This window comes from Mangifera indica, chromosome 17 (genome assembly GCF_011075055.1).
Source record: "Mangifera indica cultivar Alphonso chromosome 17, CATAS_Mindica_2.1, whole genome shotgun sequence".
Classification (NCBI taxonomy): domain Eukaryota; kingdom Viridiplantae; phylum Streptophyta; class Magnoliopsida; order Sapindales; family Anacardiaceae; genus Mangifera; species Mangifera indica.
In genome coordinates this window covers 1,054,347-1,071,027 of record NC_058153.1, presented here as the reverse complement: position 1 = coordinate 1,071,027, position 16,681 = coordinate 1,054,347, and the positions used below count along the sequence as shown (strand labels likewise).

Here is a 16,681-nt window from a genome sequence, read left to right as displayed (position 1 = left end):
TTGTCCTATAGAAGTGACTCTAATTTTTAATTAATTTGTATAGAGATGGCCTAATTCTTTATTCATTGTCAACTATGAAAAACTCCTATTAGTTTGGTCTTACACTCCTTTTTTCTAGAGCATCTCATTTCTAGCATTGTCAATGTATTGGAAGAAAACACATCTCATGTCTCAATTGTCATACCCCATTTGAATGTTTCACAAAATCACCCAATTAAACAGTTGCAGCTGTTATCATGGCATTCTTCCATACCTATTTATGTGCACACCCTCATGCACATCATCCTTGCGAATATACGTCAAACAATCATCCAAGTATTTGGCTTGTTAGATGCCTTAATGGTTTTAAAAGACATGGTGGAGACCAATGGCTTCAAATCGTGAAAGAACAACTAGAGTAAAACATGAAAGGAAAAGATACAAAGTGTTCAAAAATCCAACTAAGAAGACGAGAATGGTAGGGTTCCAACCCATGAGGAGCATGATGATGTGATATGATGGCAAGACAACCTTGGATGACATGATAAGTGATGTGACAAAAATGGGGAATAGGCATGTTGAATAAAAGAAGATTATTCATCTCATCATCAATACTATTTATCTCTACTGTATATCATAAATCTTAGATCATATATTCCATCAAATCGGGCAAATTTAAACTTAAATTCTAATTGATTATTTTTTTTAATAATTAAAGATTTTACTTTTATTTATTGAATAAATAAATTCGAGATACAGCAATAAGATTTATAATCATGACATTAAATAAATTAAAGGTTTACAAGTGTAATAGTAAAATCTTGACTTAATATAGTGGTTATTATTCTAGATTTATCCGTTCCAGTTATTAAAAAAAAATATATTTCGACAGTTTCATCTCTAATTTCAACAGTTTTCGGGTAAGTTTTTTTCCCGTGGTTCGCATCATAAAGCGGCGAAAATCTTTCAACATCGTAACGTTATTTCGGCATCCATTAGACAAGAAAAGAGATGGCATTTGTTCGCAGGGTTTTCTCAGCAGTAAGCGCTTGCGGGTTTTTATCTCCTCGTGAAAAATTTCATTTGCGTTTCTTCTGTAACAAAGTTGCGGTTTCCAATCCTCTTTTCTCCAAATTGCTTCAAATACCCATCTCTCAAATCAAAACTACGCTTGATTCAGAGGACCCTCTTCTCCTCAATAATTCCTCCTTCCCCTGGGATGCCCTCCTTACATCTCTCCAATCTTCCTCGCCTCTTAAAGCTCAATCGGTATTTTTTACTTTCCCTTCTCTCGCTTTTTGGGTTTGCTCTGTTCATTGCTAAGGAACTCGAATTGAAAATGAAGTGGATTAGAAATATTAATATTTAAAATCTGCTTTCTTCGGTCTCATTTGATGATTTTCTTTTTCGGCTTTAATTTGAGTGCTTTTTTTTTTTTTTAATACTTGCTGGAGTAAGTGATTTTTCAGAAGTGCCATGTTTACTGATATTTGTCCAATGTAACTTTCAGGTCTTGGAATGGAGATTAGATAAAATGCTGAAGGGGAATGAGTCATGCCATGATTACTCTGGTTTAATATCTCTTTGTGGAAAGATTCGAAATATACCACTGGCAATGCATGTGTTTACTTCGATGGAGCGTCGTGGAATTAAGCCCAATTCTTCTATTTTCAATTCCCTTATTTATGCTTGCTTGTGCTCCGGTGAGGTTGTGACATCCCTTAGCTTGTTTGAGACAATGGTGAGGTCTGAGGACTATAAAGCCAATTCTGAAACTTATGATATTTTCATAGCGGGCTTTTCCAGCTTGGGAAATGTTGATGCAATGCACGCATGGTACTCTGCCAAAAAGACTGCTGGGTTTTCGGCTAATGTTCAAACCTATGAATCTCTCATTTCTGGTTGTGTTAAATCAAAGAATTTCGATGGTGCTGATAGATATTATGAGGAAATGATGTTAGTTGGAATTATGCCTAGCATGACCATATTGGAGTCTGTTCTTGAAGGATTTTGCAAGCGTAGAAGTTCAGGTAAAGTAAAAGAGTTTGTAGAGTTTCTGTTGGATGCAGGTTGGAAAATTAATGAGAATATGTGTGAAGTGCTTGTGAAATTTTATTGTGAACATGGGAAAGTGAATGAAATGGAGGAGCTACTTGTAACTTTGGTTAAGTACAATCAAGATCCTCAAGTTTTGTTGTTGGTGCATTGTGGGATTATAAGGATTTATGCCTTGTCAGACAGACTGGATGATGTAGAATACTCTGTGGGGAGAATGGGAAAACAAGGGTTATCATTTAAACGTGCAGAAGATGTTGAAAAGGTGATTTGTTCATACTTCAGGCGTGAAGAATACGAAAGGCTAGAGCTATTTTTGGACCATATCAAGAGTTCTTATAAGCTCACAAGATCAAATTACGATTTTCTGATTGCTGGATATCGGAGAGCTGGCTTATCTGAGAAAGTGGATTTGGTGATAAAGGATATGAAATTTGCTGGAATTTTTTAGTACCTTGAATGGAGTATAACCAAGTTCGCTCGAATCTCAGTTGTCCTGGTTATCTTAGCATCACAGCATTGGCCAAATGTATAACAAAGCTTCTATTGGACTGAAACTATGAAAGAGATTGAGATTGTTTTGTGGTAAGTGGAGTAATATTAAAGTGATCACAAGGTCATGCAACTATATTTGATTATACTTTTTTTATTTTTAATTTAATCTGTTTTTTATGTTATAGGGAAAATGAGAAATTATGTAATTATTGCATCCCAAATATTGTAAAGGAATGCACTTATCGCCAGACTATAAATCTGTTGTCGAATTGTGTGCTCAGGGACAACATTAATGAACATTCTAATAGAAAGAGGAAAACCTCGGGAAGCTGAGTCTATTTTTGACAGTTTGATTGAAGGTGGACATAAACCATCTCTAATAACTTTCACAACCCTCTTGGCTGCCTTGACCATGCAGAAGCGTTTCAAGTCCATTCATTCGATTATCTCACAGGTGGAAGAGAATCGAATGAATCCCAATTTCATATTTTTCAATGCTGTGATAAACGCCTTCTCGGAGTCTGGGAACATAGAGAAAGCCATGATAACATTGTGGAAGATGAAGGAGAGTGGGCAGAAACCTACTACTAGCACTTATAACACATTAATCAAAGGGTATGGAATTGCTAGTAAACCTGAAGAATCCCTGAAAGTGCTGGACCTAATGTCCTGGCAGGAAAATGTGAAACCCAATCTCAGGAACTTATAATGTTCTTGTTAGAGCGTGGTGTAAAAAGAACAACATTATGGAGGCATGGAATGTGACGCATAAGATGGTAGCTTCTAGGATGCAACCCAATGCTGTTACTTGTAACATGATAGCAACAGCTTATGCTCAGAATGGTGAAACAAGTCAAGCTGATGAAATGATTGAAGAAATGCAGATCAATGGTGTACAGCCCAATGATTGGACTTGTGGCATCATTGTTTATGGATATTGTAAAGAAGGTAGACTAAAAGCAGCAGTACAGTTCTTGTATAGGATGAAGCAACGCAGGGTGCATACTAATCTAGTTGTTTTAAACTCACTAATCAAAGCATTTGTAGATATTGTGGATCGAGATGGGGTTGACGAGGTGAGTTTTGGCATGTCAGTGTAGTTTATATCTGTGGGAAATTTGCATTCTATTTTGATGCTCGTCCGCTTGTGTTGGATTTTTGTGTTTTTGTTCATCCAAAACATGATGTGCAGGTTCTGGCACTGATGGAAGAATTCGAGGTAAAACCAGATGTCATGACATTTAGCACCATCATAAATGCATGGAGCACTGCCGGGTTCATGGAAAAGTGCCGGGAAATCTTTGATGACATGGTAAAGGCTGGTATGGAACCTTGATGTTCATGCATATAGCATTCTTGCTAAAGGTTATGTGTGTGCACAAGAACCAGAGAAAGCTGAACAGCTTCTGACAACAATGATTGAATCGGGATTGCACCCAAATGTTGTAATTTTCACAACCGTGATCAGTGGATGGTGTAGCTTGGGCAGAATGGATTGTGCCATCAGGGTCTTTGACCAAATGTGTGAGCATGGGGTTTCTCCAAATTTGAAGACATTTGAGACCCTGATGTGGGGATACAGTGAAGCCAAGCAACCATGGAAAGCTGAAGAAATCCTCCAAATCATGAAAGCATTTGAGGTCCAGCCTGAGACATCCACCATCTTGCTTCTCGCAGAAGCTTGGCGTTCCACCGGTTTGACAAAAGAGGCTAACAGAGTACTGAGCACAATAAAAAATAAGGAAAGGGTCCGTCCAATGTATGAGGAAGAAATACCAGTTGAAAGCTTAGAGAAATTGTATCACAAACAAGCGGCAAATACCCCCTTTCCTAATCTCTTGCAAATGCCCAATTTGGCAGTCTCTGATAAAAAGGATCAACTTTGCCTCTACGAGAAGGTTGGATGTTTAAAGACTCTGATCTTTCGTCCGAGTGCTCGTTGTGGCTTGCTACAACATCCATGTACCTTTCTCATACATGCAAATCCATGGGAAGGTTGACAATTATTTGCCAAAGACAGTGCCACGGGCAATTAGGCATGTGTGGTCAGCTTGCACATTCATGTACAGCATTCTTGAATTGATGGGAAGACATTTTTTGGCACCACATCCATATTGCTCTCCCAAAGAAAAGAACCAGCCAAAAAAATAAAAGGAAAAAAACAGAAATCGCAATGCAATGCTGTAGGCAGCAGGAGACTTCCTCATTCCATTAACTTTTACATTCTTTTTTTGAGAAAATATGGTTCTCATGGGTTTTTTTTTTTTTTCGGTAAGTTGGTTCTCATGTATTTGCTTATGATCAGTAATACATTTCATAATTTTTGAGACAGAGAAAAGCCAACTTTTCCTCTGGAAAGTGTGGTTGCAAAAAGAGTAATTTTATCAGTACATTTAAGTATTGTTGTCACAGGAATCTGCATGGCAAACATAATGATCCCAGTTTTCTTAATAAAGTAATTCAAATATATGACAATAATTACCTAGTAGCAAGAATTCCCAGCAATCTCAGCTATTTTAATAACAAAAGAAGCAATCCTGAGATAACACTCTCATGTTTAACGTTTAGCTATATATTTTTATCATAAATAACTTGTAACTATGAGTACATTTTGCTTTGAGATGACTAACGAATAATCCATGCCAGGAAAATCTGCAACTCAATACCCCTGTATAAAAACATTGTGTGTATATATATAAGGCTTATATTAATTATTGAAGTTTGTCCCTTTTTCCATGTGACTTCAATGCCTTTTGATCTCGAGGCTCAGAGGGAACTCTGCTGAGAAGCCATATAAGAAACACACCAATAAGAGCACCAGAGAGATGTGCAATATGATTAATACTCTGCAATGTATAGCCACCGTAACCACCCGACAATCCAGCTGAAGCTTGGGCTGCCTGCATTACCTATGGTTTACCAAGGCAATTATATAGGAGTATCAAAAGCTTTGAGCAACTACAATACTAAAATCTAACTTCAAGCAAATCTTAAGAAAATTACTGACAGACATATCAGTAGCATATTTAAAGCAAAAGCCATATAATGATGCATTTTTTAATGAGGATAAAGTCTCATGCTTCAAACTAGCCCAATATAGTTCACATGGAATCTTATTTGCTTCAAAACTCGTTTGGTGTTTTTTTTTCAAACTTTGGAAAGTGCTCACCTTCTCTATAACAAATTGGCCCAATATTAGCACTTCAAGAATCTTCCTCCAGTCCCAAGACATCTGCAATAAGAAAAAGGGAAGTGAAAACTTCATGAGAGTTGACTTGTTCTGGAATATGCAGATAGTCCTGGAGTTTCATTTACCTTTACAAGGACGCTTATTGCAAATAATCCAAAAACAGCACCAGAGGCTCCAACAGAAACTGCATTTCTTGGTAAAACTAGCCATGAAACAAGATTTGCTCCAGCACCCGTAAAAATGTAAGAAAGCCACAATGCAAAGTTCCCTTCCTCCTCTTCAACAAGCTTCCCTATTTATCAAGGGACAATAAACTTCTCTTATCACTTAAAGATGGCATCCAAGCCGTTAAACAATAAAAAATTCTCCTACTAAAGAGCATATCAAACACTTACCAAAGATGTACAAGAAAAAAAGGTTGCTGGAAAGATGGTTCCTGAAAAAGGCAGCACGAGGCTATACTAAGACGATCATATAACAAATGAGTGCAATGTCTAAGGATCAAAATTCACATTATAGACATCTAAATTCTCACCAGTTAGCATGACAAAAGGTTGAAGTCACAAATTGGTACCATGTGGGCCTATTGTGGTAGAAGTACAGAGATTGTATACCGCGGATCTAATTAAAATAAAACTCAAGGGTTAGCATGATATAACTTGCAATTAAAATCAGATGAGTAATGACAGATATACTTGCCCTATCGTCAACATAGTTCTCACATAAAAATTCCTTAAACATTCAAGTTCTATTGATTTTCTTAAAAAATAATTATCATAATTTGTTCAAGTTATGCATACAAATTACAGTCCCAAAGAAATTGTATACCGTCAACAAAAACTATTCAATTTCTTCAATTAATGTTTCTTTCCTAAAACTGTCATGTCAATTTAGCCAACCACCCTAAATTATACAATTTTCAGTTAATCTATCTTTGTGACAATCTTTCATTTTTTGTTTTTTGTAATAGAAGGCTGCCCAAACCAAAACTTATACTTACAGATGTATAAGTTAAATATTCAGGTTTACCTGAAATACATGATCAGCCACATATAGTCCAAGATTAATAAGTATTATCCAAAATATTCCATTGACGCGCTTATCCTGTTTCCTTCTTCCATCCGGGTTCTGAATTCCCAGCTGCGATAGCATATCTAATACAATAATTAATACAAATGTTGTTTAAAAAATATATATCCATAATGCAGAGTCATAATTGAAGGAAGCCTGCAACCCAACTTTTTTACATAGTAAGTATAAATTACCTGAGCCGTTACTCTTGCATATTAAGAGTGAGCCGACAGTACGGGGAGAGTGAAGAAGTGAAAGATGCTGAAAGGGCAATTTGGGTCTAGAGGGAGCAGATAAAGAAGAAACTGATGGAGATTTTCGAAGGCAAGAAGAAGTATACGGGTTAATTTGAGAAGAAGAAAAAGAAGCCAAAGGCATGGAACTGCAAGGGTAGCAAGATTTCAGCAGGGGTGATGACTGTAGAAATATCAACTGAAACTGCCCCATGGTGTTGTGGCTGTGAAGGTGCAGAAGAGCCAGAGCAAAATGCATCCTAGCTCTTCAGAGTCTCTGTGGGCCGAGTATTTTGACGGGCTCAGGCAAAGCTCTGAGTAACCCATAATGATTAAGGATATCAAAATTTTTGAGCCCATTACAATTTATAGCTATTTATCAAAATGAAATTATAGATGGTTTGTTTTTTTTTTTTTTGAATAAAGAGTCTCATTCAGACCACATCGTTATTTCAAGATTAAACCAATTACATTAAATAAATAAATTTTTAAGTATAAAAACTAGTCTTATAACCAGTCTTTTTAGTGTGAAACTCTTCATTATCATTCGAAAAACTCAGATAAATATCAAGCTAAATCACTGTATATTAAAAATATATGTCAAATTTATACATGTAACCGAAGTTAAATTCAAATTAAGTTAATTTAGATTTTACTCAAATAAATTAAATTCAAATTTAATAATTCCAACGTGTTGAGTTTAAGATATATATTGACATCTAAACTTGTTTTAGGAATGATTCGTATTTTTCTTTTTAAATAATTCTTTGTTTTATATTGTTAGTATAAATAGAATAATTGCGTGTTTTGTTAACATTATAGTGCTTGATGGGATATGAAAATAAACATTAGTGGAATACCCTTCTTATCTTGTGTTATATATTTTTATTTAATCCTTATTACGTAAAAAGTTTTTTTATTTAAAAAATTTTGACCATTTATTTTGGCCAAAGGATTATTTCCCACCCAAACTATGTTGAATTCTCAAAATTTCCTCTATTAATTATGAAAATACTGTTTACCCATCCATGAATAGTTAAAATTAACGGTAGTAAGGGTAAAATTATTATTTTATATTTAATATTAAAAATAAACTTACATATGATTTCATTTCCCTCCCTAAATTTAAAAAAATAACTTTTCTCCTCTAAGCGAAGTTTGAAAAGATCACATTTTCTCCCTAGGGTTTATTTCCAAACCTCTTCACTTTCTCCGGTGCCATCATCGACCGTCTCTCCCTCCCAACTGTTTTACTTCCACTGACGGCTCGCCTCAACTCCACCCCAACCCATCTGGTGTCAAGCGAGGTCGTCTGAGAAGAGAAATCATCTTCCCAGACGAAGGCAAGATGACTCGTCATCCTCTGGGAAGATGAGTCGTCTTCATTTGGGAAAATGATTGTCTTTTCAAACGATGAAAAGAGATCAATCGATCTCATCTTTGTCATCTGGGAAGACGATTTCTCTTCCCAAACGACATCTCTCTATGCCGGATAGGTTATGGTGGAGTTGAGGAAGGTCATCGATGGAAGAGAAACCATCGGGAGTAGTCCTGGCCACAGGTCGGTTTGGCCCGTGAATAGGACCGAAACCAACCCTTTCAAAACCGAAATCGGAATCGGTATGAACCAGAATCAAAATTGAATTTTGACAGTTCGGTTCCAGTTTTAATATTTTTGAACCGTAGAACCGACGGTTCAAAAAATTCATAAACCGGTCTTTTTAATTTTTAAATTTAAAAAAATGTAGATAATCGGCAAGATTTGCTTTAAAACATTTGGTCCCCTGCAAATGTTTAAAACATGGCGACTGTTTGGCTGTTTTTTTTTTAATTCTTCGATATAAAATTTTACTTATAAATATTATTCATTCTTTCAACTCTCTCATTTCTCACTCCCTTCATTCTTAATACTCTCTAATTTAATTCAATTATTTTAAATTTAATTAAATTATCTCTTTATTTTTATCAATTGTAATTTTAATTTCTATAATTTAATTATTATTATTTTTCTATTATACAATTTCATAATTAATTATTCCTCTTGAGATTTGAAAGAATTAAAGTTTACGTAGTTCTATTTATTATTTTTTGATAATGAATAAAATAAATTATATAATTAATTATGAAAGATAGTGAAAAAAAAAAAAGATGATAAATAAAATTAATTATAAAAAATAGTAAATAGAACTATATAAACTTTGATTCTTCCAAATCTTAAGAAGATACGTAAAAAACTTAATTAAAAAATTAAGTCTAAGTTTTTTTTAAAATTTTTTTATTCTTAATTATTATAATTATTAATTAAAAAAATAAATCGGGGTCATAAATCAGGACCGATAGTTTAATGTCGGTTCCAAACTTATTACGAACCGTCCTGTAACGATTCTGGTTCAGGGTTCTTATTTTTTTGAATCGTGAACCGACGATTCTGAATTGAAACCGTCGGTTCATGAACCGTGGCCAAGTCTAGTCGGGAGAGAGAGACAGTCGGCGATGACGCTGGAAAAAGTGAACCGATTTTGAAACTAAACCCTAGAGGGGAAATGCAATCTTTTCAAACTTACTTAGGGAAAAAATGTTAGTTTTTAAATTTTTAAGGGGGAAAATAAAATAAAATTTTCAGGGGTTAGGATTTCGTTAAATTTAACCGGTCATTGGTGGATAAATGGTATTTTTATAGTTAATGAGAAAAACTTTGAGAGTTCAACATAGTTTGGGCGGAAAATAGTCTTTTGGCCATTTATTTTTACATACCAAAATCACATGGTGTGTCATCACCATCACTCATCCTACATAACCACCGACATAATCATCATCATCATCTCCGTCATAATCATGGCCTCTCACCCACCGAACTCGTTCTTTTTATATTCTGCGCCCTAAATGAGGTGCCATTCGATTCAGATTCAGTCAAAGAAACACAGAAGAGACGCAGCGTCCGCATTTCCCACTGCGCCCGTCTTACTTCTTTAAGTTAATTTTGTCACGTGATATAAAAAATGCCTAATATCTGATATGGCCGACTAATGATGTATCAATAAAACTAAACCTCATCATTTGATTATATAAATATTTAATTATATATTATTATATATATTATTATTTTATAATATATAATATATATTTTATTATATAATATAAATAAAAAATAATATATATTATGAGATATATCAAATTAATATAATATAATATAAATATATTATATGATATAATATATATTATTGATGTAAATTAATATATGTTTTAAATAAAATAAAAATATATATGAAAAATCTTGCATTTTTAAGGATTTTTATAATTTTTTTAAATAATAATATATTAATTAGATTATTTTATTATTTTTTAAATTATATTATAGGATACAATAAAATATTCAATACATGATATAAAAAATTAAAATTTTAATATATTATTGGATTACTATAATAATAATAAGTATTCATATATTTAAAATAATTATAAATAATATTCTCATATATATATATATATATATATATATATATAACTATAACCCCCTTTGAATATAAAGTGATATGTAAATAAATTATGAGTTTGAACTTCACATACCATATTTAAATCCATATTATTTTGTTTGAATATATCGTATCAACAGAGTTCAAAATCTCCCCAGTTTTTCAAATAATTAATAATAATTAAATTACTTAATTTAGTTGTAAAGTCAAAAGTTACGTGGGGGAAAAATCAATAATTTGGTTGTTAAAATAGTTTTGAATAAAAAAAAAAGGGAAAAAACATGAATGTAATGATTACGAATGTATTTGAAATAACTTGATTGAAGTTCGAATTTACGTAGGATTTGAAAGAATTGATTTAAACTTAGATTCTAATTTACTAAGGGCAATAATAGTGACAAATTATTCCTGAATTAACCTCATAAAAACTTCCAAATTATCAAGCCAACCACTTGCCATTGAAGCACATCATATCCAAAAACACACTTATAAATTTCAGAACAAAATGGAAACTTGACTCACTCAGAATCAAAATCAATCTCTCATGCACAGACCTCCCACAACTGTCACTCTTCTTCGTCTTTCTATATAGATTCATTATTATCATCAAAGAAAAAAGGAAAAAAGAGCGAAACTTTCTTGTTTGATTCATTGCATTTTACATCCCTCATCAACTTTTTTCCCGTCTCCATCTCTTTTATCAAAGCACGTCATTGCCCACACTGTTGATTCACATTATCTTTCACTCAAATTGTTCCACTTGGGTTTGCAAATCTAGCAGGAATCAACCCCACATTCAAGGATTCAAAATTTATTCTTGTTTTTGTTCTTTTGCAGTTGTTTTCGTTGAAGCAATACAACCACGTTGCCTGTGTGTTAGGTGTCAGTGGAAAAGTTTTTAAGAGTTTTTGAAAGTTTCGTAGAATTTTAGAGCTGGGTTTTTTTGTATGCACTTTGTCGACAGAAAGTGAGAGATTGTTGAGAATTGGCTGATAATTTTCGATCTAATGGCGGAATTTGGAGCAAAATGGCGGGTTTTGAGACCGATATTAATGATTTTCTTCAACTTTCTGTTAGCTTTTGTGTTTGCTAAAGCCGAAAGAGGCTTAACACTTGAAGCTTCAGGATTTAATGGAGGAGAAAAACGTGAATCAGATTTTCTTCTCAAAGCCGTAAATTTCTTATGGCAATCTGATCAATCTGGTTATCAACATGTTTGGCCTGTGAGTTGAATATTCTCCCTCCCAACCTTTTATTTTTTGTAATTAGATTCTTCAATCTATCTGTATTTGTTTTTTCATTAATAATGATAAACTGACAGTCTTTGTTGTCCCTTTTTTGGTGTCTCTTTATGTGCATTAACTTTTGGATTATTTATAATCTCTCTGCCTGAATGTAAGGTAAAAAAATTTCCAACTCCATAATTGAAATGAAGTTGAAATATGTTGTTTTCAGGAAATGAAATTTGGATGGCAAATTGTTCTGGGGAGTATTATTGGATTCTTTGGAGCTGCTTTTGGAAGTGTAGGTGGGGTCGGTGGTGGCGGAATTTTTGTTCCTATGCTTACCCTGATTATTGGGTTTGATGCAAAATCAGCTACGGCTATTTCAAAATGTAAGAGGCTCATGAAGCTTTGTTGTTGATATTAAATTTAGAGAAAAGGTTAATTTGTTCCCATGCTTAGCCTGGTTGTCGGATGCTTGTTAATTTGTTTCTAAAATGGGAAAAGGTAGAAACAAAGAATAAAAAATTTATAAGTGAAAGATTAGATTAGTATTATTATATAATATGTCCCGATTTGGAAAGTTCGGATTTGAATGGAGTTAAAGACTATTTTTTAGAGCTCAAGACATTTTGGCTCAAAGGATAATGTGATCCATGCAATTGACTATTTTGTCTTGACATGACACCCACTTCTTCTTTTTTTAAATCCTGCTTGATTCCAGTCTTTGTAACTTTCAATCTTAAACATGTTTAACTTTAAAAACTTTAATCACTGAGATGAAACAACTAGATTTCTCTTTTACAATGATAACCACATTTCTTTTTTAAATCCTTCTTGATTCCACTCTTTGTAACTTTGACATGTTTAACTTTGAAAACTTTGATAACTGAGATGACACACCTAGATTTCTCTTTTACAATTGTTTCATGAATGTTGATTGTAAATATACTTTTTTTATTGTGTTTTTGTGAAATCTATTTGTTATTTTCCACCTGCTGATCTCAATAGTGCTATAGTTCTCAATGTGACATATTAAAATGTAATGCATACCTAATTGGTTAATGATGGCATCTACTTTTGCTTGTTTACAGAAATTCTGGGTTCACCATTTGGTGGAATCATTGACAGTAGTTACAAAGTAAGATTAGAACTAAGCTGAGTTTCTTTGTAATTTAAAAACTGTCTCTTTTTGTTAGGCATGATTATGGGTGCGGCAGCTTCAACTGTTTACTATAACCTTAAGTTAAGGCATCCTACACTTGATATGCCCATCATTGACTATGATCTGGCTCTGTTAATTCAACCAATGCTGATGCTGGGAATAAGTATAGGCGTTGCATTTAATGTTGTATTTGCTGACTGGATGGTCACAGTTCTACTCATTGTTCTCTTTTTAGGTAATGGTTACTTTAGCTACAGTTCCTCATGTTGGGCTGTTTGCTTTAACAACAACTTATGTTGATTATGATGGTTTATAGGTACATCAACCAAGGCATTTTTCAAGGGTGTTGAGACATGGAAAAGAGAAACCATTATGAAAAAGGTAATTTAATCTACTTATACAGATATTTTGCTTTGAATGCCAGGCTATGTGCACTCCTTTTTTATAAACGGAAGAACGTTCCACTAAAACATAATATGTAGTCTCTCTTGTCACATTTATAAAGGAGCCCTTGCTATTGCATGCCACATAAAATTCCATAATTTGAAGAACTCATTTGAGCTCAAAATATTGGAAGGGATGATAACTTTAAAACTTTTAAGTCCATTGTCAGGGATGGTTTTCTGCCTTCCTGATCTTCTTATTCACAGAAAATCAAGTAGGAACATGATAACATCCGTGGTCATAGTTTGATCTTAATGTGTATGTTAATGCTACAAGAGTTGATATTAACCATTTGAACTTGGTTTCAATTTTAGGAGACTGCAAAGCATTTGGAATCCAATGGTACATATACTTGCTGTTATTTTAATTATATCGAGAGACTATTGAATAATACTTGCTCATACATCATCCATCTTAATTCAGCTCACCTATCTTTCCTGTTCTGGCAGGTGCTGCCACCACTGAGGTGGTGTATAAAGCCCTTCCTAGTGGCCCAAGCAGTGACGCTCAAAAGGAAAGCATGGACCGAGAAGTGAGTATACTTTGGTCTGCTGTAGTGAGTATTAAAGAATTCATGAAGCTAATATATCAAGTAATCACAGGTGACTGTTTTGGAGAATGTTTATTGGAAAGAACTTGGACTTCTTGTATTTGTTTGGGTAGCATTCCTTGGAATACAGATTACTAAGGTCTTGTTTCTTCTGCCATCTCTTATAGTATAAATTTCAATTTTCTAGTTTTGCAGTATTCAGGGCTAACTGAAAATTGTGACTTTGGCTACAGAATTATACATCTACATGCTCCGTAGCATATTGGGTATTGAACCTTATGCAGGTACATTCCATTGCTTTGTTGGACTCCTTACCTTTTATCTCTATGTTTCTGTCTGTTTTTGGCTGAGTACTGCCAAACTTGACAATGAGCATATTATGCAGATCCCACTTTCTCTCGGCGTATCTCTGCATGAGGCTGTTAGTTTGTACAAGGGGGATAGAGTAATAGCATCGAAGGGAGAGGATGGAAAAAGTTTAAAGGTGCACCAGCTTGCCACCTATTGTGCCTTTGGAGTATTGGCTGGAGTTGTCGGTGGGCTGCTTGGATTAGGCGGAGGATTTATCATGGGTCCACTGTTTTTGGAGCTCGGAGTTCCTCCTCAGGTGAGATATCTTTTCCCTTTAGATGTGCATGGAATAACGATCTAAACTGATAAGTTTATCTATTGATAATACTAGATAAAAGTACGTATTAACAAAATCTGTTGATATTGATGATCATAATTGTTTTACTCCTTGAACTATAACTCATTACCTTTGTGTTGGAGGCAAAAAATATATTCATTAATAGTAGTTTCTGTAAGGAAGTTGTTTCCTACTAGACAGAAATATCAGGTTAAGAATGGAGCATTAGTTTGGTAATATATAAATTTACTGAATAGTGTGGGTATGCATATTTGGTTTCTTACATTGCAACCTCAAAAGTTATGTTCATTGACGTGAAGCGTTGCTAAAATTGTTAGTTTTAATCTTCTTGACGACTTTTATTCAGGTCTCAAGTGCCACTGCTACCTTTGCTATGACCTTCTCCTCATCTATGTCAGTTGTAGAGTATTATCTTCTGAAACGTTTCCCCATCCCCTACGGTAAGCAACCCGCTGGTACTCCCGTAATTATTGAACATCAGAAAAACACCTTTAGTAGGAACATGTATAGTTTCTCTAAATTCAACGGATTTTTTTTATCTGTTTTTCAGCTCTCTACTTCGTCGCTGTAGCTACCGTTGCTGCTTTTGTTGGGCAGCATATTGTTAGAAAACTGATTATTTTACTGGGAAGGGCGTCACTTATCATTTTCATTTTAGCTTTTACAATATTTGTTAGTGCAATATCTTTGGGTAAGTGTATTCTCCCCGTTTCTCTGTTTGACGATACGCTTTTCATTCAGATATCGTTTTACTTGACAAATTCTGAAACTGATGTCTTCTTCTCTTGGTAGGTGGGCTTGGCATTTCAAACATGATCAAGAAGATCGAGGCACATGACTACATGGGATTTGAGAACCTCTGCAATTATGATGCATAGTTTGTAGTTTGTTTGTGTTTCTTTTTTGGATTAATTCATGTAACTGAAATTCTTTAGGTGCTGTAATCTTTTTCCTGAGGCTGAATGTTTATCTTCTGTTGGTGTGATGAAAAGGATGATTACTAGTTCTAAAATTTTTGTTATTGATACACTCACAATATCCCTCCTCATCACATAATGCTTGTAATTAGTGTTGAACTTGAGCTGAATTGAGTATTGTTGGACTCGAGCTCATCTCGATTAAGTTTATATGCAAGTTTAAGTTCAAGATTGAGATAGGAGCTGTTAACTCAAACTCGACTCAATTGAGTTTATACACAAGTTTGAGCTTGAGTTTGAGATAGGAGTTGTTGGCTCAAGTTCAATTAGAAATATAATAGTTAAACCTCGTAATTTATAAAGCTCGATATTATGGTGTATATGAAAATATAAAAGCTAAGGGAGTCAAAAAAATTTGTCATAATTAGATATTAAAGTATATGGGGGATAATATATACTTTTAGAAATTTATTGATACTATACTTAAACCAAGGCACAGGCTCATCGAACTGAGAAACAGTGAACTCAAACTCGGCTTTGGTTTACTATTTTAGTTGAAGTTTCATTTTTTTGCTCAAAGATATCCTTATCTATGGCTGTAGATTGTCATCACTGTCTTCCCAGCAAGCTTCAAAATAACAATAGTTGCCATTGTTTTTAATACAAAAGGGCTCTTATGATTGTTTTTTCCATAACGATGAAATTTTAGTTGAGTCTGATTGGCTCATCTAGACTAAACCGATCACACTCTCTAGTAACCGGTTCCATAATCCTGGTTAAGTCAAGAGAAGGGGCTTTTAGTTTCTGAACCTTGAAGTCAGAAAAGATAGAATTAAATAGCTGTGAGCAAACAATTGATGGAAGCTTTTGAAATTGCATAGTCCTGAGCAGCATTGGGACACGGGATTCCAACTTTGTTTTTATCACTTTTGCAATGGGAATAGAATAAAGTTGGATGCCTGCCTGCTTTCAATTCTAAGTCCCAACAACATCATGAAGATAAAATAGAAAGTAACCTTCAGAAGGTTTTACACAATTTGATCCATTGCAGACAGGACAAGTGGGGACTGGGGAAGGCAAGAATAGGTAAAACTGCACGTCAGTATTGCTTTACTTCTGCCTTTTTATCAAATCAGTTCTCAGACTATTGCTTTAATTTTTAGGTTTCAGGCCTGGGTTCTGCTACTGGATGTGATCGCTGGTCACATAGTTTCATTCAGTGTATTTCGGTGTGGAT

General features: G+C 34.2%; 3 protein-coding genes and 1 pseudogene across 3 annotated transcripts; 3 read left to right on the top strand and 1 right to left on the bottom strand.

The window, feature by feature from the left end:
- The first annotated feature begins 902 nt into the window (after positions 1-902).
- Positions 903-2,826, top strand: LOC123200628 (pentatricopeptide repeat-containing protein At2g30780-like). Its single transcript, XM_044615917.1, has 2 exons — positions 903-1,248; positions 1,490-2,826. Exons 1-2 carry the CDS (start codon positions 991-993, stop codon positions 2,483-2,485), a joined length of 1,254 nt encoding a protein of 417 aa, XP_044471852.1. The 5' UTR covers positions 903-990; the 3' UTR covers positions 2,486-2,826.
- LOC123200626 lies at positions 2,478-4,858 on the top strand (annotated as a pseudogene).
- Positions 4,859-5,080: 222 nt separating this feature from the next.
- LOC123200629 (rhomboid-like protein 11, chloroplastic) lies at positions 5,081-7,267 on the bottom strand. Its single transcript, XM_044615918.1, has 7 exons — positions 6,985-7,267; positions 6,749-6,873; positions 6,255-6,340; positions 6,115-6,155; positions 5,845-6,011; positions 5,699-5,761; positions 5,081-5,438 (listed from the first exon to the last, which is right to left on the bottom strand). The coding sequence occupies exons 1-7, from the start codon at positions 7,235-7,237 to the stop codon at positions 5,241-5,243; spliced, it is 933 nt and encodes a 310-aa protein (XP_044471853.1). The 5' UTR covers positions 7,238-7,267; the 3' UTR covers positions 5,081-5,240.
- A 3,705-nt stretch (positions 7,268-10,972) lies between these two features.
- LOC123200627 (sulfite exporter TauE/SafE family protein 3-like) lies at positions 10,973-15,548 on the top strand. Its single transcript, XM_044615916.1, has 12 exons — positions 10,973-11,719; positions 11,952-12,111; positions 12,919-13,119; positions 13,201-13,265; positions 13,643-13,670; positions 13,778-13,860; positions 13,931-14,017; positions 14,112-14,162; positions 14,264-14,485; positions 14,874-14,967; positions 15,078-15,218; positions 15,320-15,548. Exons 1-12 carry the CDS (start codon positions 11,504-11,506, stop codon positions 15,403-15,405), a joined length of 1,434 nt encoding a protein of 477 aa, XP_044471851.1. The 5' UTR covers positions 10,973-11,503; the 3' UTR covers positions 15,406-15,548.
- Positions 15,549-16,681: the final 1,133 nt, after the last annotated feature.

Coding starts and splice junctions, on each gene's coding strand:
- LOC123200628 (XM_044615917.1), top strand. CDS start 991: ATGGCATTTGTTCGCAGGGTTTTCTCAGCAGTAAGCGCTTGCGGGTTT. Junction 1,249..1,489: donor CGCCTCTTAAAGCTCAATCG/GTATTTTTTACT, acceptor TGTAACTTTCAG/GTCTTGGAATGGAGATTAGA.
- LOC123200629 (XM_044615918.1), bottom strand. CDS start 7,237: ATGGGGCAGTTTCAGTTGATATTTCTACAGTCATCACCCCTGCTGAAA. Junction 5,762..5,844: donor CAATAAGCGTCCTTGTAAAG/GTAAATGAAACT, acceptor TTCTTATTGCAG/ATGTCTTGGGACTGGAGGAA. Junction 5,439..5,698: donor GCCAATTTGTTATAGAGAAG/GTGAGCACTTTC, acceptor GGTAAACCATAG/GTAATGCAGGCAGCCCAAGC.
- LOC123200627 (XM_044615916.1), top strand. CDS start 11,504: ATGGCGGAATTTGGAGCAAAATGGCGGGTTTTGAGACCGATATTAATG. Junction 12,112..12,918: donor AGCTACGGCTATTTCAAAAT/GTAAGAGGCTCA, acceptor TCTTTTTGTTAG/GCATGATTATGGGTGCGGCA. Junction 15,219..15,319: donor TGTTAGTGCAATATCTTTGG/GTAAGTGTATTC, acceptor TTCTCTTGGTAG/GTGGGCTTGGCATTTCAAAC.